The 21340-nt window shown below is 52.5% G+C and overlaps 1 protein-coding gene across 13 annotated transcripts in view; it reads left to right on the top strand.

Moving 5' to 3' along the window:
* POLR3E (RNA polymerase III subunit E) overlaps nt 1-21340 on the top strand; it is a 33422-nt gene that overhangs the window by 4913 nt on the left and 7169 nt on the right. For 12 of the 13 annotated variants that reach the window (XR_006197706.1, XR_006197705.1, XR_006197707.1 and 9 more), the window contains exons 2-14: nt 1177-1250; nt 2555-2605; nt 4973-5050; nt 5672-5787; nt 6183-6265; nt 11725-11832; nt 12175-12224; nt 14161-14280; nt 15253-15338; nt 15713-15757; nt 15846-15937; nt 17183-17303; nt 20301-20382. Coding sequence is in view for 10 of the 13 variants with exons in the window: in XM_042921772.1 (XP_042777706.1) it covers nt 1215-1250; nt 2555-2605; nt 4973-5050; nt 5672-5787; nt 6183-6265; nt 11725-11832; nt 12175-12224; nt 14161-14280; nt 15253-15338; nt 15713-15757; nt 15846-15937; nt 17183-17303; nt 20301-20382 (1068 nt within the window). In the remaining 3 variants the exon portion in view is untranslated. The remainder of the gene's footprint in view (nt 1-1176; nt 1251-2554; nt 2606-4972; nt 5051-5671; nt 5788-6182; nt 6266-11724; nt 11833-12174; nt 12225-14160; nt 14281-15252; nt 15339-15712; nt 15758-15845; nt 15938-17182; nt 17304-20300; nt 20383-21340) is intronic. The other variant, XM_042921764.1, reaches the window with a different exon arrangement.

The raw sequence follows: 21340 nt of genomic DNA, 5'->3' as shown, positions 1-21340 counted from the left end.
AGAGAGAGAGAGCAGGTGAGAGCAAGTGCAGGAAGGGCAGAGAGAATCCCAAGCAGGCTCCATGTGACTCAGGTCTCGAACTCACAAACTGGGAGATCATGACCTGAGCCGAAATCAAGACTTGGACGCTTAACCAACTGAGCCACCCAGGCTCCCTGATGCCCTTTTAAATATTGACTAGCTCAGTTAAGTAGATGAGACAAAAATGGTGATGGTCTTACCCAGAACTAGGGGGCTGGGGGCTGCTGGGATTCTGAAGGGACCCACGTGGGAATATGAAGGGTTAGCCCAGCCAAATTACTCCCCCTCTGCTGTGGAGACCTACAGCCTTTCCTCTCCAGTTGCTTGAGGTGATTCCGGTCACCTGGAATCCCTCCTCCAAATCCTTCTATCCTTCAGGGCGCAGCCCAAATGCCACCCCCCCCCTTTCTCCCCGGCAGGAAGGCCCTTCCCTTCCCTCTGAGTGAGCTCCCCTACCTGTAGTTGTTACCTGGAGTCACATGGCCTGGCTTTGAAGTCCAGTGCATCTTCTTGTTCTGTGGCTTGGCTAATAACGCAAAGCGTCCCTGAGTTCCAGTTTCCCAATAGAAAATGCGGACAGTCAAGCCATCTTTTTTGCGGGGTTGTTGTGTTGAATACATTAAAGTGTGTGAAGAGAGTCATTTTGTGTCACACAAAACGGGAGAATCATCTCACGCGGGGTTAGGCTTAAAGTTCACTTAAAAGTCAAATATCAGACTCAGAGTCATTCTGGAAAGCCTTGGGACTGCCTGCTCTTCCTGTTGGACGTCAGACTCGTCCTTAATGCTTCCTCGTGGCCCCAAACTAGTGCTCGAGTGTTTTCATCATGGCTGTAGACCAGCCAACCTCCATCTTCCTGCCTGGCAGTGAACTCTACTTTGGGAGTGGTCAAAAACCCCTTAAAACTGGTCATTTATTCTTCCCTGTGGGTGCAGACGACGTGTGCTGCCTTGGGTCCACCTGTTTGCACCTTGGGTTTAGTGGTTTCTCTTTTTGTTTGCGTTGGCCGTCCATTGTTGACTCCAGAAAAGATGTTGAAAGAGGGTCACTTGCTGTGTCTCAGGCTCTTCCTTCCCAGAGCAGGGCCTGTTGTGGCATGGGCAACCCTGAGTGTTGGCTGAACGACTGACTCAGGCCTCTTGCTCTCCCTTGCAGGTTGAGTCTGAGGATCGTGCGGCTGGCCCCCCCCTAGTATGGCCAATGAAGAGGATGACCCAGTCGTACAGGAGGTAACTGCTGCTTCCCACCTTCTGCCAGGGCCACCAGGGAGAAGTGCCCAGGGATGAGTCCCCTTCCATCTGTCCTCAGGCTGGCCTGGCATCTGTTGGCATCCCAGGGACCCCTAAGCCAGGCTGTTCCCTCTTCCTCCAGATACCTGCCTGGCTGAACCCTTCACTTCCTCCCAGTCTCTGATCTGGCATCTCCTTGTCAAAGAGAATTCCCTGACACACCCCGCCGGCTTTGTGTCGCTTTCTCCTGTATGCCTTCCCTGCCCCCACCAGACCCCTGACCATGGCCGTGCCATGTGCTTGGTTATAATACTCACCATCCCCTGGACATAAATCTCCTTCCGCTAGAATGTAGGCTTCACCAGGGAGGGCTTCTGTTCTTTCACCATTGTATCAGCAAAGCCAAGTTCAGTGCCTGTCACTTAGAAACTCAGTGGCTATTTGTTGAATGTGTGAATGGGTTTGACAATTCCCCCTTCCTGGGCCCACCAAGAAGTCATTCAACAGTGTTCACTGGATCCATTGTATGTGGGGCGGGGGCTATGACAGCAGTGAGGGAGGCACTGTCTTGCCCTCAGGAAACCTAGGATCTGTGGGCAACACTGAAAGGAAGGAGTCTCAAGATGTAGGTGGTGGGAAGGTAGGTTCCAGAGGCGGCCGGATCAGGACACATCCTAGTGCCTCCAGGTGGGCCTTTGCACATGCTGTTCCCTCCGCCTAGAATGCCCTTCACACAGGCCTCCCTTGCGCCGATGCCCTTCACTCCTCCTTTGGGCCTGGTGGTGGGAGAAAACATGGTTCATACGAAGAGCCGGCAAGCAGGGAGGTAAAACCGCTGCTCGGTGGGGCAGAGTGGTCAGTGTTGAGAAGAAAGCAAGTTTGGCCAGATCATTCTTGGAGCGGCTCGAGGACCTCCCTAAGAGGGGTGTGACAGGTGGTCCAGGGTAGGTGGTGGAGGGCAGGGGAGGAAGTGCAGCCAAGTGGGTAGGCTGTTCTCTGCCCCAGCCTCATCAGAAAAGCATTTGACCTGGTTCGGGATGCATCCTGATCTGAGCGCCCCTGGGGAAGGTACGTTTTTATTGAGTAATAGTGGCCCTGGGAGGGGGCCAGCAACTCTTGTTCCGGTCTCCCTGGGAGCTGTAGGGAGGGAGGCTGGAGACTTCATCGTAGCTGAGCTGTTCCCTCCTCCCCCAAACTGCCTCTAGGAGCCACTATCCCTTCCTGAAATCTGAGGAGCGGGGGATGCCGGGGCAAGCCAGGCACTGGTTCTGTCTCCTGCTTAAGTCTTCTTCCCTTGTTCCCAGATCGATGTGTACTTGGCCAAAAGTCTGGCGGAGAAGCTCTATCTGTTTCAGGTAATGATGAGACCTGAGGGTGAAGGGAAACTTCGAGGGTTGGAGTGGGGGGAACCTCAGCCTTGCTAGGTGTTCTGGGCACAGAGTGTGCGATAAGGTGGTTTTCTTGGCCTTTGTGGGTGGGCAGGTTAATAGTCTCTCATTTTGAAGATGGGAAAACCAAGGCAGCTGTGAGAGGCAGAACAGTGTAGTGGTTAAAGCTTGGGCTCTGGGGACAGGCAGCTGCATTGAGGCCCAGCTCCATCGTGACTTAGCTGTGAGCCCTCGAGCCAGGCCCTTAAGCACTCTGTGCCTCCGTTTCCCCGTTTGCAAAATGGTGGCGGTAACACTATACCTGCCCTGTAGGGTCCCCTTTGGGGTGGGGTGCATCCACACTAAAGTGCTCGAAACACTGCCCAACACGGACCTCAGCACCACAGTCTATTTTAGGACAGTTTTGTCCCCTGTCTCCCTTCCTGCCTACATCCCTAGGCAACCACTAACCTGTTTTCTCGCTGGATTTGCCTGTTCTGGATGTTTCGTACATACTGAATCATGTCATATGGGCTTTTTTTACTTAGCATCATGTTCTCAAGGTTTACTCATAGCATGTATCAGTGCTTCATTCCTCTTTATGGATGAATAGTACTCCATTGTGTGGATATATACACCACATTTCGTTTATCCATTCACTGATGGGTGTTTGGGTTGTTTCCACTTTGGGCCCATTAAGAACGGTGCTGCTGTGAATGCCCCCGTACAGGTTTTTATGTGGACAGGTATTTTCATTTCTCTTGGGCATATCCCTAGGAGCCGAATTGCTGGGTCCACTGGATACTCTGTGTTTAATGTTTAGAGTAATGGACAGACTGCTTTGTACCAGTTTACATTTCCAACAATAAGTATGGTTTTAAGTATTTTGTCTCCTGCCGCCTCTGAGAAGGTAAGGCACAGCGAGGCTAGTAACTTGCAAGGGGCCCAGGGCAGGGCGGCGATGGTGGTGCCCCAAGTGTGAGCTGGGAAGGGGCCCAGCATCCTTCCTCACCACCCCTGCAGGGTCTGCCTTTGCAGGCCATGTGGCTGGGGGCCTGTCCTTCAGACCTTCTGAACCGGTTTCCTTGATTGGCCGCAAAATGATGGGGGAACTGGCAGTGGTGACAGTGACCCCATATGTGTTCGCAGTGTGCCAGGCCCTGGGCTAGTGGCCACCCCTGTCAGCCTCCTTCCCTGCCCCAAGCAGCCCTGTGAGGTGAGGACACCCTGTGAAGTAAGGAGCCGGCCCAAGCGCACAGGCGGCCAGAGGCAGAGTTGGGAGCGGAACCGGGGCCTGATTCTCTCAAACCTGTGCCGTCCACCACCACCCGTCCCAGCCCGAGATCAGGAGGGTACAGGGCCGCCCTGAACCTCGGCCGACTAGGGGCCTCCCAGGCTGTTGTGGGCCAGCCTGTCCCAGCCGGGGCCTTTTTCAAGGGCTCAGTCCAGGCCAGCTGGGCTGCAAGCTATTTGTCCTACTGCGGCCCTAAGTTCCTGCCCAGGAATCAGGGAGGAGTCAGTGTGTTGTTTGAGCTTTTAGGAAATAACCATTTCCTTGGGCCGGAACACAGCAGATCTGCAGCGGCCCCCACACAGAGGGCTCACTTTACACGCTGCCCCGCCCCCAGCAGGCCCCTTCCAGAGGTGGCCTGGTTCGGGCATGAGGGCGCTTCAAGCCGTGACTCATCTGCCCATCCTGTAGCGTCTGTTCGGTGCAGGAGAAAGGAAAGGAAAGGTGCCCCTGTGAGGATGGGTGTGGGAAGGTGACCCCAGTGTGTGCAGAGCAAAGAAGGGACTTGAGAACAGTATATTAAAGAGTGACATAAAATAACTTCACACATGGTGACACTGGGGCCCAGAAGGGGCTCTCTGAGCCAGTCATCAGCAGCTTTTTATTACAGAAAAGTTCACAGGGTGCCGGAGAGAGAGAATGGGGTAGCGAATTCCCTCTTGAGCAGCCCACGGCATGTCGCTGGCCAGGTCTTCCTCTGTGCTTCCCGTGGTCTCCTTTGCCTTGTCCTTCTCCACCTGGATGGCCTGTAAATTGGCAGCTAGACCGCGGACCCTTACTCTTGCCTTCACGGCAGTATCCTGTGGCTTTACCAGACAGAACCTGCAGGGCACTGTGCACCGGGGCCTGTTGGGGCTCCTGGTGCTTAGGCTTGTCCCTCGAGGTCGGAGATCTACGAAAATGGCGCTTTGGGAGGAAGCTGGGTGGAGCCAGTGTGAAGGGCCCAGTGGGGATCTCTGGTCTCTGCTTGGCATTGAATCTTTGTTGGAGTCTTCGAGCCCAGCGCTGGGCTGGGCTGGGCTGGGCTGGGCAGAGTGGACAGACAGCTCCCTTTCCCTCTCCAGTACCCTGTGCGTCCAGCCTCGATGACCTATGATGACATTCCACACCTCTCGGCCAAGATCAAGCCCAAGCAGCAAAAGGTGGGCTGCCCTCTGATGGAGGTGGAGGAGGGGAGGGGTGCTATGGGTGCGGGTTGATGGAAGGGCAGACAGGCCCTCTGGGGACTAGAAGCCCACAAAAGGGGCGATTGGAGGGTTCAGAGGAGAACCAGTCGCTTCCAGAGCTGAGAAAGCCACCAAGGAAGGAAAGTCTCCAGGAAGAAAGAGGGTGGGCAGCTCCAGAGAGGCCAGGGAGTAAGAAGTCTTGAAGGGCTGGGGTGCTAGGGGCCAGGAGAACTGTAGGTGTGCCCTACCCTGTCTGGCGGGTGGCTGCAGCCCCCCACCCCCAGATTCTTTAAGAGAAATTGGAAATGAGAATTTTTATGAGAAAAATCTGTTGGTTTTTTACTGTTGGCACCCAGTTTAGATTTTGGAGGGTAGAATGGGGAGGACAAACAAAACTACATGACTCCCACCCCCCAGAAAGCACTCTGGCCTTTCTGTCAGAATTTGGGTTTATGGCCTTCAGTGGAGACTGAAGCCTGGGGGCTTGCTTCTGGGCAGGGCTGGGACTGGCAGGGACTGGGGTCAGGAGGTGGCTGTGGGCAGGTTGGGGATGTTCTTGTGTTCCTCATATCTGGTGGGGGTGCTTGGTGCCTACAGGTAGAGCTTGAGATGGCCATCGACACCCTGAACCCCAACTATTGCCGCAGCAAAGGGGAGCAGATCGCACTCAACGTGGATGGCGCCTGTGCAGACGAGAGCAGCACATACTCCTCGTGAGTTCCCTGGGCCCGGTCTCCAGGCTTTGGTGTGCTCCAGTACGAGCCTTTTGAAGGCCTGTGGATCGCCTGAGCCCTTGTGCCCCTGTCCTGGGCTCCCTACCAGCGTCCCAGCTTCACATGCTTGGGCCTGGACCAACCCTGCCCTGCAGCAAATGTCTTCTCTGTGGAGAGGCCCCGTGATGGGAGTGGGGCTTGTACCCACCCCTGTCCTTCGGCCACAAACCTCATCCCCAGCTTCCCTGCTGAGGCTCCCATATGCTGAGTTGGGGCCTCGGTCCCTGTTCCTTGGTGTTGGCTTTCAGAAAGCGTCTGGGGTAGAGGGGCTTTGTCTGCCGTGCCCTGGGTCTAGAGCTTCCTTCTGCTCCCTTCTGTTCTCCTTCTGCTCCCAGGAAGCTGATGGACAAGCAGACATTCTGCTCCTCCCAGAGTACCAGTAACACGGCCCGTTACGCCGCTGCACTCTACAGGCAAGGTACCCGCACTGAGCATCCGGGCCGCCGTGGCTCCTTGAGGTCTCTGGAGTGGGAGAGAAGCAGGATGGGGGCCAGGACGGGGAGGCTGTCCTTAGCCTGGTACCCAGCTTGTTGCTCCCCGAAAGCTGGACACCCGCAGGGGCCAGGCAAGTTGTAGAAATGACAGATCGTGGGAGCTGGAGTTGGCCACCACTGAGGACTTCTGCCTCCTGATGCTGCCTGACCTGATAGGGGTGGGGCATCCAAGGTCATTGTCCTCCTGGGACACAGGCATACGCACAGCATAACTTTTGAGATAGGTGGTAGCATTTGGTTTTAAATATAAGGTACTTGTGCACGAGCAGTGTTACTCCTAGACCGCATCTATCCAAGAGAAATGCAATGTCTGTCCGCAGAAAACTTGTACGTGGATGTTCATAGCAACATCATTCATAATAGTGAAAAGGCAGAAACAATCCGGAAGTCCGTCAGCTGATGCCAGGAGAACGGTGTCCTGCAGCTGTGTGAGAGATGGCACACTGGTGCTTCGGAGCCCTAGCGTGCCCGAGCCTTGAAAACACGATGCTCAGTGAGAAAAGCCAGTCACAAAGGGCCACATATATGAGTCCCTTCACGTGAAGTGTCCATAAGAGGCAAGTCAGTAGAGACAAAGCAGAGAGCGGTTGCCCGTAGAATGCGTTGTGGCTGAGGACGGGTTCAGGTTTTCCTTCTGGGAGATGAAGATGTTCTTAGATTGATTGTGGTGCTGGTTGTACAACTCCAGGAATGTATGAAATACATTGAATTGTATGCGTTAAGTGGGTGGGTTTTGTATGCCATTGTTATGGTCTAATAAAGCCTTTAAAAAGTACAAGGTGTAGTGTAAGTGTTTAGAGTTCATAAAGCAATAAAACTAATTTGGACACTTAGGAAACAAACTAGAATAGACTCAAAAGTTGTATCAACTTTTCTTTTTTGAACCTGTGTCTCAAGGACGTAGTTTGTTTGTTTTTTTAATATTTATTTTATGGAGAGAGTGGGCATGTGTGTGAGCCGGAGAGGGTCAGACAGAGACAGTCTTGTTTGTTTGCTTGTTTGTTTGTTAGTTAAAGTTTATTTTGAAAGAGAGAAAGTATGAGTGGGGGAGGGGCAGAGAGAGGAGAGAGTGAGGATCCCAAGCAGGCTCTGCACCACCGGTGTGAGGCTCATACTCGTGAGCCATGAGCCATGAGGTCACGACCTGATCTGAAGTCAGATGCTTAACCAACTGAGCCACCCAGGCGCCCTGAAAGAGAGAAATTTTTTTTTGGGGGGGGGTTTTATTTAATTTATTTTTTAATTTACATCCAAGTTAACATATATGCAACAATGATTTCAGGAGTAGATTCTTTAGTGCCCCTTCCCCATTTAGCCCATCCCCCCTCCCACACCCCTCCCGTAACCCTCTGTTTGTTCTCCGTATTTAAATCTCTTCTGTTTTGTCCCCCTGCCTGTTTTTATGTTATTTTTGCTGCCCTTCCCTCATGTTCATCTGTTTTGTATCTTAAAGTCCTCATGAGTGAAGTCATGTATTTGTCTTTTTCTGACCAATTTTGCTTAGCATAATGCCCTCTAGTTCCATCCACGTAGTTGCAAATGGCAAGATGTCATTTTTTTTGATTGCTGAGTAATACTCCATTGTATATATATACACCACATCTTCTTTATCCATTCATCCATCAAGGACATTTGGGCTCTTTCCATACTTTGGCTATTGTTGATAGTGCTGCTTAAACATGGGGGTGCATGGGGGTGCATGCCTTGGAAACAGCACACCTGTATCCCTTGGATAAATGCCTTAGTAGTGCAATTGTGGGGTCGTAGGGTAGTTCTATTTTTAGTTTTTTGAGGAACCTCCATACTGTTTTCCAGAGTGGCTGCACCTGCTTGTGTTCCCACCAACAATGCAAAAGAGATCCTCTTTCTTCACATCCTCGCCAACATCCGTTGTTGCCTGAGTTGTTGTTAGCCATTCTGACAGGTGTGAGGTGGTATCTCATTGTGGTTTTGATTTGTATCTCCCTGATAACGAATGAGTGATATTGAGCATTTTTTCATGTGTCAGTTGGCCATCTGGATGTCTTCTTTGGAGAAGTGTCTATTCATGTCTTTTGCCCATTTCGTCACTGGATATTTGTTTTTTGGGTGTTGAGTTTGATAAGTTCTTTATAGATTTTGGATACTAACCCTTTATCTGATATGTCGTTTGCAAGTATCTTCTCCCATTCCGTTGGTTGCCTTTTAGTTTTGCTGATTGTTTCCTTCGCTGTGCAGAGCTTTTTACATTTTATTTATTTTTGAGGGAGACAGAGAGAGACAGAGCACAAGCGGGGGAGAGGCAGAGAGAGAGGGAGACCCAGAATCCAAAGCAGGCTCCAGGCTCTGAGCTGTCAGCACAGAGCCTGATGCGAGGCCTGAACTCGCAAACCGTGAGATTTGCGTGACCTGAGCCGCAGTCAGACGCCTAACTGACTGAGCCACCCAGGTGCCCCAGCTGTGCAGAAGCTTTTTGTTTTGATGAGGTCCCAATAGTTCATTTTGGCTTTTGTTTCCCTTGCCTCTGGAGACATGTTGAGTAAGAAGTTGTTGCGGCCAAGATCAGAGACGTTTTTGTCTGCTTTCTCCTCGAGGATTTTGATGGTTTCCTGTCTTACATTGAGGTCTTTCATCCGTTTTGAGTTTATTTTTGTGTCTGGTGTAAGAAAGTGGTCCAGGTTCATTCTTCTGCATGTCGCTGTCCAGTTTTCCCAGCACCACTTGCTGAAGAGACTGTCTTTATTCCATTGTGTATTCCATCCTGCTTTGTCAAAGATTAGTTGGCCATACATTTGTTGGCCCATTTCTGGGTTCTCTATTCTGTTCCATTGATCTGAGTGTCTGTTCTTGTGCCAGTGAGAGAGAAAATCTTATTCAGGCTCCATGCTCAGCCCAGAGCCCGATGCAAGGCTTGATCTTACAACTGTGAGATCGTGACCTGAGCCGAAAGTTGGACACTTAACCAACTCAACTGAGCCACCCAAGCGCCCCTTAAGGACATAGTTCTTTTTTAAATTTTTTAAATGTTTATTTATTTATTTATATTGTCTTAATGTTTATTTTTAAGAGGGAGAGAGCATGAGCAAGGGAGGGGCAGAGAGAGAGAGAGGGAAACACACAATCCGAAGCAGGCTCTAGGCTCCAGGCTGTCAGCACAGAGCCCCATGTGGGGCTCGAACCCACGAACCGTGAGACCTGAGCCGAAGGTGGACGCCCAACTGACTGAGCCACTCAGGTGCCCCTGCACGTTTGTTTATTTTTGAGAGAGAGAGAGAGAGAGAGAGAGAGAGAGAGAGACAGCATGAGCAGGGGAGGACAGAGAGAGAGGGAGACACAGAATCTGAAGCAGGCTCCAGGCTCTGAGCTGTCAGTACAGAACCCCACACGGGACTTGAACTCATGAATCATGAGATCATGACCTGAGGCCAAGTTGGATGTTCAACCAAATGAGCCACTCAGGAGCCCCCAAGGAGATAGTTCTTCAAAGCCCACCCTTGCAGCTGGGACCATTCATTTCTTTCTTTTAATTAATTCTTATTATGGCAAAATATACATAACCTGAAATTTACCATTTTAATCATTTTTTAATGTTTATTAAAATGTTTATTTTTTTGTTTTTAATGTTATTTTTGAGAGAGAGCGCATGCTGGGGAGAGGCAAAGAGGGAGAGAGGATTCGAAGAAGGCTCTGTGCTGACAGCAGACAGCCTGATGCTGGGCTCGAACTCACAAACCGCGAGATCATGACCTGAGCCAAAGTTGGGTGCTCAGCCGACTCAGCCACCCAGGTGCCCCTACCATTTTAACCATTTTGAAGTGTACAGTCCAGTGACGTTAAGGGCATTCGTGTTGGCATACGACCATCACCACCATCCATCTCTAGAACCTTTGCCATCTTCCCAACGTGATTGTGTTTTTCTGTAGCTAAACTTACCTGTCCTTTTTCCTCCTGTGTCTCTTGTGGTGTTTCTTAGGATGCTTTCTGCCATCTTAAGAGGTTCTCCTAAAAATGTTTTTCTAGTATTTATAGTATTTTATACTAAAATTTTTAACATCTGAAAATTATTCTATGTAGGGTGGTAGGATGGTTCTTTTTTAATTTTTTTCATTTCAGTACAATTAATGTCCAGTGTTCTATTAGAGCCAGGTGTACAACAGAATGATTCAGCAATTTTATACATGACTTAGCTGCTCATCACGATGAGTGTACGCTTAATCCCTTCCCTAGTTCACCCATCCCCCCCACCTCCCCTTTGGTAACCACCAGTGTTCTCTGTAGTTCAGTCTCTGCTTTTTTTTTTTTTTTTTTTCTATTTTTTACCATTCTTATTTATTTTTGAGAGAGACAGAGACCGAGCATGAGCAGGATAGGGGCACAGAGAGAGGGAGACACAGAATCCGAAGCAGGCTCCAGGCTCCGAGCTGTCAGCACAGAGCCCAACATGGGGCTCAAACCCGCGAACCGCAAGATCACGACCTGAGCCAAAGTTGGGTGCTCAGCCGACTGAGCCACCCAGGTGCCCCGTCTTTTTTTTTTCCCCCTCTGGTTTGTTTCTTCTTTATTCTTGTTCATTTGCTTTGTTTCTTAAATTCCACATATGAGTGAAATCATACGGTATTTGTAGGATCGTTTGTTTCTTTACTCCTGACCGCGAGCACTCCGCTCCCTCTGGGGCCCAGAGAGCTTTCACAGAGCCACTTACCAGAGCCTTAGCATCTGATGTCTTCTCTTTCAAGCCCACATTGACTTGATAGAAGTGGATTATCTTTGCACTGCCTCCTGGTGCACTGGTCTAATTCACAAGTGATCTTTGTCCGAGACTGTGTAGACACTCCTCCAGCTGGCCGCACCAGGGGCCGTTCCTCCAACCACATTTGCACTAGCTGACTTCTGTGCGGATCGGGTGGGATTTTGATGAGCAGAGTTGGAGGATGAGCGGAGCCAGTCTGAGTGCGTGAGGAGCAGGGGGTGGGCATTGAAGGTGTCCGGCGAAGACCTGGCGGGAAAGAGCAGGCTGTGTTTGGTGTGGAGCAGTTGCCCGGTGTGGCCAGAGCAAGCAGCCAAGGGGAAGGGACTGGGGACGGGCTGGGAAGGTGTGGGATGCTTGTGGGGAGAGGGCCGTGTGCAGGCAGGCTTAAAGAAGTGACTTCGAGCAGAAGAGTCTGGATTCACGTCCTGGTGCGGTTGTGTGTTTACTGCATCTGGCAGGGCCGGGGGTGCTGGGAGTGGCCGCTGGCCTGGTGGTCCCAAAGCTCTGGGACTAGGGGCCAGAGCAGAGGTGTGAGGTGGTTTGGCAGTGGGTCAAGGTCTTTGCAAGGGTCCAGGGCCCTTCGGGACTACTGTGAGCCAAGCCGGTGGGCTGACCCCGGTTCCTAGAGTCACGTCCATGCCCCCCTTCTGCCAGGTGAGCTTCACCTGACTCCTTTACACGGCATCCTGCAGCTGCGGCCCAGCTTCTCCTACCTGGATAAGGCAGACGCCAAGCACCGAGAGAGGGAGGCGGCCAATGAGGGTGAGCTCTGGCCCCCCAGCCCTGCTGTTAGTGTGGAAAAAACTAGCCCAGGGGTTTGGCTTCTAGGACGCTGAGCAGGACGGCTGCCTCTACCCCCTGGATGCCCTAGCACTCCCCTCCGCGACTGTAACAGCCAAAAACATCTTCCCGTGTTTCCACTTGTCCCTGGGGCGGGGGCAAAATTGTCCCCGGTGAGAACCACTGACTTGTGCAGCTGCCTCCGTCTAGAAGAACTGACACCCCTGCCTGAGGCCTTCCGTGTCGGTAGGGCTGAGAGCAGGGAGTAGGGGCGCCACCAGAGGCTGCAAGCAGGGGCCGCGCTCTCTTGGCTTTCTCTCACAGCAGGAGACTCCTCGCAGGACGAGGCAGAAGAAGATGTGAAGCAGATCACGGTGAGTAGCTCTAGCCCCGAGAAGAGGGAGGGTGCGGCCTGCAGAGGCGGCAGGCTGGCCTCGGAGCTCAGCTGCCCGGAGGCTGCGGGGGCCGGGAGGGTCTCTGCGGAACGTGGGCTCCAGGGGGGAGACAGATACCGAAACTGTGTTTCCTTCAGAGCCTTTTCGCTGGTGACTTGGGGGGGATAAGCTGGTCTCTGCCCGGCCTGACTTATCCCAGCAGTAAACAGGATAGCAGCCCTGGGGTTCTGTAGAGTTGGGGACCCAGGGCCCAGAAGGTTCAGTGAGCCCTCAGCCTGTGCCATGAAGCCCAGGTCCTAGTAGAGCGAAAACGCTGCGTTAATTAACCGTGTAATTCTGTCTTTTCAGGGGTGTGCAGATGCAACATTTCACTCAATTCTTATTCATATATCAAACATTATTGGAAGAATATTGACCTTCCATTTATGGCTTCTGAAGCTTCCTCTGTGTAAGCGTAGTTAGGTTAAAATGAGCATTTAGAGAAGAGTCCTGCACAAATACTGATGTGGATGACACACAAATGTGGCTAAAGTTGTAAGCATTTGCACATCTTTGAAGGACAGGCAGATACTGATGTAACCGGGGGCGGGGAGGGGGTGGCGCTCACCTGTTCTCAGTAGCTTGGTGAGTGATCTTAGAACCCTCCTTCCCTTCTCTACTCACTGGCCCTTGTTTGTTTTTTGTTTTTTTTAATTTTTTTTTTCTTTTTAACGTTTATTTATTTTTGAGACAGAGAGAGACAGAGCATGAACAGGGGAGGGTCAGAGAGAGAGACACAGAATCTGAAACAGGCTCCAGGCTCTGAGCCATCAGCACAGAGCCTGACGAGGGGCTTGAACTCACGAACCGCGAGATCATGACCTGAGCTGAAGTCGGACACTTAACCGACTGAGCCACCCAGGCGCCCCTCACTGGCCCTTGTTTAACAAGACACTTGTAGGCCCATGTGCCTTAAAGGACCCATACAGAATCCCAGGATCCTGGGGTGCCTGGCTGGCAGTGGCGCGTGCAACTCTTGATCTCAGGGTCAGGAGTTCAAGCCCCAGTTGGCGATGGAGCTTACTTTAAAAAAAAAAAAAAAAGAATCCCAGGATTCGATAATCCAGCCAATGCCTCTGTGTAGGTGCCCTTCACAGGAGGGGTGAGTCAGGGCTTCGTTCTGTCTGTACTCTAAGCAACGGAAACCCAGATCTACCTAGCATGAGCCCCAAATGGAATGTATTAGTCCCTGTTACTGAAAAGTTGAGGGGTAGCTTCAGGTGTGGCTGGATTCAGGTGCTCAGACTCTGTCATCAAGACCTGGTTTCTCCATCTCCACCTCCAGGTTCTGCCTGCCTCTTTTGGCCTCTTTCTCAGGCAGGGTGTCTGTCCCCAGTGGTACAGAGTTGTCCCAGCTCCAGGCTCACATCCTCCCAGCTTCCAAGACCCCAGGGGAAAAGAAACTTCTTTGTCATTACTTCTAACTAAAGTCCCAGACTGGACTCGTTGGCTTGGCCAACCCTGAACCAGCCCCTGTGGCTAAGAGGATTTGGTGCTCGGATTGTTCAGGTCTGAGTCACGTGCCCACTCCTGTGGCTGGGAACGTGTGTGGGGGTGGGGGCGGGGGAGGGATATTTGCTCTCCCAAACCGAGGGGGAACTGGGCGTTTCCTAAAGGAAAACGGGGGTCCTGTTGCCAGCGGGAGTGGAAATAGAGTGGGTGCCGACAGGCGGAAGCAAGAGAAAGCTGCTCTGTGGCCTGTGTTGGCGAGTCACAGAGAGGGACGTGGTTGGAGCTGTATTTAAGAGACCTGTGTCAGGAAATGGGGGGGCTCGGGGGTGGGAGGTGCCCCAGGTGTGGGGTTCTCCAGCCTCCTGGTGGGCGCGGAATGCAGCCGGGTTGTGTCCTGGGCCTGAGGCCACCACGCCCCTCCCAGGTGCGGTTCTCCCGTCCTGAGTCAGAGCAGGCCCGCCAGCGCCGTGTGCAGTCGTACGAGTTCCTGCAGAAGAAGCACGCCGAGGAGCCCTGGGTCCACCTGCACTACTACGGCCTGAGGGTGAGCCGGGGGCCCCAGGGCGGTCCTGGGAGCAAAGCCTGGTGCCCAGTGTGGCCTCATTGTCTCACAGTGAACTGGTTTCACATTGAGTGGTAGCCCAGGGAGGGAGGATGAAGTCCTATGGGCAGTTTGTCCCTTGATCCAGCCGGTCCACTGAGTGTCCCCAGGGGAGCAGGAGACCGAGAAGTGAGTCTGCTGTTTCTTGGGTCAGGGGTTTCGGACCCCCAGACTCTGCCAAAGTGTGAGCATCTTACGCGCCCTGGGGTGGGGCTGGTGTTTAGTTATGTATTTTTATGCATCACGGGTCCTGAACGGAGGCGCATGATAGAGAACTGGCCATCTCTTCCCTGGGCCAAGTTCACCATGTGTTTGCCAAGGGTGCTTTTGACTATACTTGCTTTTTATCTGGTGTGTTGACCTTGAGCCCAATCCTTGAAACTGTTGAGTAAGGGAAACAATTGAATCAAAGCCAAAGACACCAGAGGCTAGGGCTCCCTAACATTTTTCTGGGGAAGGAACAACTCATGATTTCTCTGGAATCTTCTGAAAGATTCGTGTTGATAGAGTCTTAGAGTCAGACTTCAGAAGCTCTGCTATTTCCTAGTGTGTGACTCTAGGCAAATTACCTAATGAGATAAGTTGAGATATATATGCAGCCATTGGACTAGACCCTGGCACATAGTAGGTGCTCACTGACTGTTAGCTGTTATTCTTATCATTGCTTTTAGTGGTCCTGTGTCACAGACAGGGCCCCTAGGCATGGGTGCTGGGGCTGTTCAGTCACAAAGCTGGAAATGGTTGGTTGAGGCCACATCACAGAGGCCTTGAATGCCATGCTCAGGTGGTTGGTTGGCTTTGGGGCCAGACAGTAGGTGGCTGGAGTGGAAGGTGATAGAGGGGTGAAAACTGGAGGGCAGAAGGGCTGGGTGGGGGGTGGCGGAGGGTCCTCCCACCCTGCCCCTCCACCAACAGGACAGCCGCTCTGAGCACGAGCGCCAGTACCTCCTGTGCCAGGGTTCCAGCGGGGTTGAGAACACAGAGCTTGTCAAGTCACCCAGGTGAGGTCCTCCGGTCCATGGTGTTAATCCCTATGGGCTACTGAACCTGTCACTGGCACTAGGAGGGTCCCTCTGATGTGGGGCCTTCCTAGGGACTGTGGTCCGTTCTGTAGCGTGGAGGAGGGACATGGGGGAGGGGTCCTTCGTCCTCTGGAGAGGGCCAGGAGAGTGGGTGTGGGAAGAGATGGTTCTCCTTTCTGTACAAGTTTGGGGCGGGTGGGATGCTAGGGAGTATGGGGATGGGTTTCTGTCTGCTTTCCCACCCCCCAGCCCTTCCCTGGGGATGCTTCAGCTTAGGTGCAGTCTGGGTTCACAGGCAGGTGTGGGGCAGGGACAGGGCCCGGGAGCCCCTGACCCTGCCCTCTTCCCTGCAGTGAGTACCTCATGATGCTGATGCCACCCAGCCCAGAGGAGGAGAAGTGAGTAGATTCGGGCCACACGCCATCCTCCCCACCCCAGACCTCCCCCACATCCCGTCCTGTAACACATCACCTCTGTTTTCATCAGAGATAAACCTGTGGCCCCCAGCAACGTCCTGTCCATGGCCCAGCTGCGTACCCTGCCCCTGGCCGATCAGATCAAGATCCTGATGAAGAATGGTGGGTGGACACCCTTCCCCCTGGGGGGACCCCAGCCCTGCCACCTCCTGGGGAAACAATCTGGGAGAGACTAAGGACTTAGGGGCGAGGCCAGAGGCCCCCACCACCCAGAGTGTGCCCAGCTTTACAGCTCCAGCCTTGTCTGGAAGGAAGGTACTGCAGCAGGCTCCCGCAGCCAGGCTCTGGATCCTGTTCCGCCCTGGCCACTCCCCTGCTGTGTGAGCCTGGGCAGGTCACCGACCTTCCTGAGCCTAAGTTTACCTGTAAAAAGGAACTAAGCTCCTAGGGGGCTGAGATGAGGATTCAGAGACCAGGTTTCTATGCGGCTTATACAGAGCCTTGCACGTGAACATGAGTTCCGTTCATTTGCTTGCACTGTTTTGAGGCGTCCTCACCAGGCTCCACGCAGTAGGGACTGGTCTCCTTTTTCAGAGGACTTGGAGGGCCAGAACCCTTAGGGCAGATGTGAGCCCTGAACCTCAAGAGCCGAGTCCCAGGACCTGGGCTCCTCTTCTGAGATACCAATTCAGGGGTCTCCAGGGGCCTGAGCGGAGGGGAGCTCCCAGCTATGCCTGGGGCTGCCAGGGTGCCAGGCCGATGGCTTTCCTGCAAAGGACATGGGGTCATCCCCAGGTTCTTGTCTTTCTGGGCCTCAGTAGTAATAGTCTTCCCCCCTCCCCCTTTTTAAAAATTTTTTTTTAATGTTTTATTTATTTTTGAGAGAGAGAAACAGAGTACGAGTGTGGGAGGGGCAGAGAGAGGGAGTCACAGAATCCGAAGCAGGCTCCAGGCTCTGAGCTGTCAGCACAGAGCCCGATGCGGGACTCGAACTCATGAACCACAAGATCATGACCTGAGCTGAAATGGGAAGCCTAACTGACTGAGCCACCCAGGTGCCCACCCCCCGCCTTTTTTTTGACTAGGCTCCATGCCCGACATGGGGCTTGAACTCATGACCCTGAGATCAAGAGTAGCGTGTTCTACCCACTGAACCAGCCAGGTGCCTCGCAATAGTTTTACCCTTAAGGAGCACCTTTTGGGGTCTTTCCTGCAGGATTCAGTAAGGTGCAGGGTGTCTGCACATAGCAAGCAGCCAGTGAAGTTGGCTGTTGTTATTACCCACATCATCAGTGTTATTTACATGCCGGGGTGGTTAAGTGAACCTGAAGCTATGTAGACTTGGCAGGGGAGAGGGTCGGGCCCGGGCACCCTTCCCTTGTCTGATGTTGTCTGTGTCCTCCTCAGTGAAGGTCATGCCTTTTGCCAACTTGATGAGCCTCCTGGGCCCCTCCATCGACTCTGTGGCTGTTCTGCGTGGCATCCAGAAGGTGGCGATGTTAGTCCAAGGAAACTGGGTGGTGAAGAGGTCAGTCCCTCTGACTCTGTGACGGGATCGGGATCGTGTGATCCATTCAAATTCAATGTTTTGAGTTTAAGCCTACCTTAGTGCTTTCTGTTTGTCCTGCATTTTACATCCATTCTTACCTTCTACTGGATTCTTTTTTTTAAATTTTGTTTCTCTCTGCTAATTTGGAAGTTCTCCTTTCTGGACCTTACAGATTTCAGTGTGCATTCATAACTGATGATGGTTTAATGGGTTGTTTGGTTTTTAAGTTTGTTTATTTTGAGAGAGCGCGTGCATGTGCGTGGAGAAGGGGCAGAGAGAGAGAGGGAGAGAGAGAATCCTAAACAGGCTCCACACTGTCAGCGTGGAGCCTGATGCAGGCCTCCAACTCATGAACCGTGAGGTCATGACCTGAACCGAAATCAAGTCAGACGCTCAACTGACTGAGCCACACAGGCACCCCGATCACAGTTTAATATTAATTGCTGTGTTTTACCCACATCCAGCACAATTCAAAGAGCTTAGAATATTTTATATGTATTTTCTTCCCAATTCCCGTGCCATTGTATTTATGTATTTTGGTTGTATTTTTTTTAAGTTTATTTTTTCAAGTTTATTTGAGAGAGCGTGCGTGGAGGAGGGGCAGAGAGAGAGAGAGAGAGAGAGAGAGAGAATCCCAGGCAAGCTCCACACTGTTAGCACAGAGCCTGACATGGGGGCTCAAACCCACGAAATTGCAAGATCATGACCTGAGCCGAAACCAAGAGTTGGATGCTTAATTGACTGAGCCACCCAGGCGCCCCTTAATTGTATTTAAAACCCACAAGATATTATTGTATTTAGTCAATATTCTTTAGATCTGCTCACATATTTATTGACCTTTTTATTCTGCTCATCCTGCCTTTCTTCATCTGAGTTTCTATCTGGGTTGATTTCCTTCTCCTAAAAAGTGCTGTGGTGTTTAATGAAGGTCTGCAGGTGATGGATTTCCTTGGTTTTGATACAGTTGGAAATAGAAAGGATATTTTTACTGAGTGTAGAATTTGCGGTTGATTGCTTTCCTTCCACACATGGACATAATTTCATTGTGTTTTCATTCCCATTGTTCCTGGTGACAAGTCCAGTCTTTACCCTAGCTTCTCTCTGGCTCGTTTTAAGATTTTCCCTTGTTTTGGCTTTTTACAGTTCCTTAAGATGTGTCTGAGTCTGAGTTTCCTTTCACATATCCTGTGGGGTTCAGAGGTCCTGAATTTGTGGCTTGATGCCTGTCAGTAGTTTCTCTTCTGTGATTCCTCCGCCAGACTGTCCGTTTCAAGGGGATAGGGACTCTCCCTCATGTCCTTGGTACTCGGTACAATGCCTGGCACATCTTAGACCCTTGCCAAGTGTGGCTCCCTGAATTATGTTAATGTTAAATAGTGTAATATAAAATTAATTCATACAGGCTCGTTTTTTAGGAAGTGTGGTATAAGGCGAGCAACCTATCAAAATGTGAATTGTTGCAATTTTTAAGTCCTTCGTTGCAGCAGCTCCCATCATTTCAGTCGGCCAAGTGAATGGTAAAGGTATTCATGTTACTGCCACATGGTGGCGCCCTTGCCCCGGGAAACAGATGCCCGGTCTCTGTCCGTACATTGTGGCCACTGTCTTGTGCCGCACAAGTGTTTGGTTATAGAAGGCCTTCGGATGGCACGTCACTCATTAAATGGGACAGCCAGGTGTATTACAGCATGAATGAATGAGAGGATGCTGACCCGGAGAGGCAGAGACTTGCCAAACGTCTGGTAGCAAGGCAGCCACAGAGCTGGGGTTTGAGCTCTCTGCCCGGCACCGCCCGTGGCCCTGATGTTTCTGCCCTTTCAGCCTGAGGCGTGTCCCTGTGACTTGAAGGCAGGGCCCGCTGGGCCCTGTGTTCTGTCTGCCCCGGTGCCTCGGGTCCTGCTGCAAGCCCACGCTGCCACACCACGGCCTGTGGGCGATGCTCCTTCTTTGCCCTGTCCTTTTGTGTTCTTGTGAGGAAATGATGCAAAATTCATAAATCGTTCAGTAAATATGGCCGTGCCCTCTGCTCCGCTCTCTTCCTCATACTGTCTCTGTCCTCGGGAAATCTGTGGGGCGGAGGTGGGCTCCATTACAGTTGAGCACAGCGAGTGCGGAGATCCAGGGCATGGACCATGTTCTTCCGCTCATTCAGTACCCACTTAGTGGGTCCCTTCTGTCTGTGTGGCAGAGGTGAACAACACAAGCCAGGTCCCTGTTCCCTTAGGTATTCTGGGTAGAGAGGAGACACAGAGCTCGATCTCGATGGAGGGGTATTAGTTGGTTGCCAGGTGGAGGGAGGAGGGGAGGAGAGGGGCCTCCCAGCAGAGGCACCGCAGGCACAGGGCGGCCTGGGGAGGTGTGTGTGACACCCCACTGGGGTGTGATGGGGTCTGTGGCTGAACTTGGTCAAGTTATGCTTGTGAGCCTCATGACCCTGCTCTTTCGCCCTGGGCCCTGAAGTTCTCTGAGCTTGACTGCTGGTCCCCTTCTCTTCTCTCCAAAGGCTTTAGCCCCACTGGTGCCTCAGGGCCCAGCCAGGTCCCAGCCCCTGACCCCTCTCACCCCTGCTCACACTGCCCACCCCGCCTCTTCTGGCAGGTGGTAAAGGCCTCGTGTGCTGTTTCACAGCCAGTCTCTTGGCCTCATGCCTGCCGCATGTGGAGGACTCGCTGTCTCCCCGAGTCCTGGGCTGGCCTCTTTCTGAGCCCCTGACTGCGGTGGCCTCGGGGCTGGGCCAGTGTGTGCACGGAAGGTCGAGAAGGGCAGTGAGGAAGAACTCTTAAGCGGGTGTGTGTAGCAGGGGTGCTTCTTTTCTACATACGTGTTCACAGAGCCAGGCTCCAAGGGTAAAAGAGAGGCCCTGGGAAGCCGTCTGAGCCCGTGTTGGAAAGAGTGCCTGGAGCTGGGGGTGGGCGCTATGGCAGGTAGAGGGGCTGAGGGATGGGACTGACCTGTGGCTCCTGCTCTCATTGGCAGCGACATCCTGTACCCCAAGGACTCCTCCAGCCCTCACAGCGGCGTGCCTGCCGAGGTGCTCTGCAGGGGCCGAGACTTTGTCGTAAGTGCTCAGGCCCTCTGGCCTCCGGTCGGTTGGGTAGGGATCACGGGGGTGGGGGGTCGGGGGCATGCAGGGCTTCCAGAACCTTGGCCCCGGTGGTGGGAAAAGGGCAGTTGTGGCTCTGGACCCTATTTCTTTCTCCTTCAACTCAGAATCCTGGAGTCTGGGGCTTCATAAGAAATCTGAGTTCCTCTGGCCTGGGGATTATAAACCAGAGGCCCATAGGTGGACTCTGGCTAAGAAACAGGTTTCATTTGGCCTGAGCAGGCTGCAGTCTTGTTTTTTTTTTTTTTTTATGTTGACTTAAATCGATTTTTACAATTCAGAATCACCGTACAAACCAGATTTCTAGCTTAAGAATAATTGGACAGTCTGGGACCACTGGGCCCAAATGCCTGAAGGGCACCAGCGTTGGGTGGGACTGACCATCCCGTTCTCCACGGTCCTGGGCGCATCTGCTTCTCTCATACGTGTTCATACCTGCACTATTGCTGTGGGTTTTTGCTGGCTCGTTCCTCTATTCCATTGCCCTGTCCCACCCCCTGCCCTTATCCAGAACTTAAATCCCTGCCACAGCCTCCCTGAGGGCTTGAACCCTGGCCGTTGGGATCAGCACTGCCTCCTTTGGCCTCAGTTTTGTGCTTTGAGTTCAGGGAAATCGGTCTCCTTAGCTTGTGCACGGGGACCGTGATGTGCTCTCGCACAGGCCTGCTCACGCGGGCAGCCCTTAGGCTGCTCTCTCTGGAGAGAGTGCCTGTGTTTTCCTTTCCCTGGTCGGATGTCCCAGCTCCTTTGGACAGTTAGTGTCTGGGTGCCTGTGCAGTTTAGTTTGGTCTCGGGGTCGAAGCCCAGGGGTGATCCACTCCCAGGCTTGTTCACAAAGCCCTCAGCCGCCCCTGCCTGTCAGCCTTTCTCTCCCGTGCAGATGCTGTCAGACTGTGCCTGGGAGAAGGTCTGG

Source organism: Panthera leo, chromosome E3 (genome assembly GCF_018350215.1).
Source record: "Panthera leo isolate Ple1 chromosome E3, P.leo_Ple1_pat1.1, whole genome shotgun sequence".
Lineage (NCBI taxonomy): Eukaryota > Metazoa > Chordata > Mammalia > Carnivora > Felidae > Panthera > Panthera leo.
This window is presented reverse-complemented; position numbering and strand designations above follow the sequence as displayed.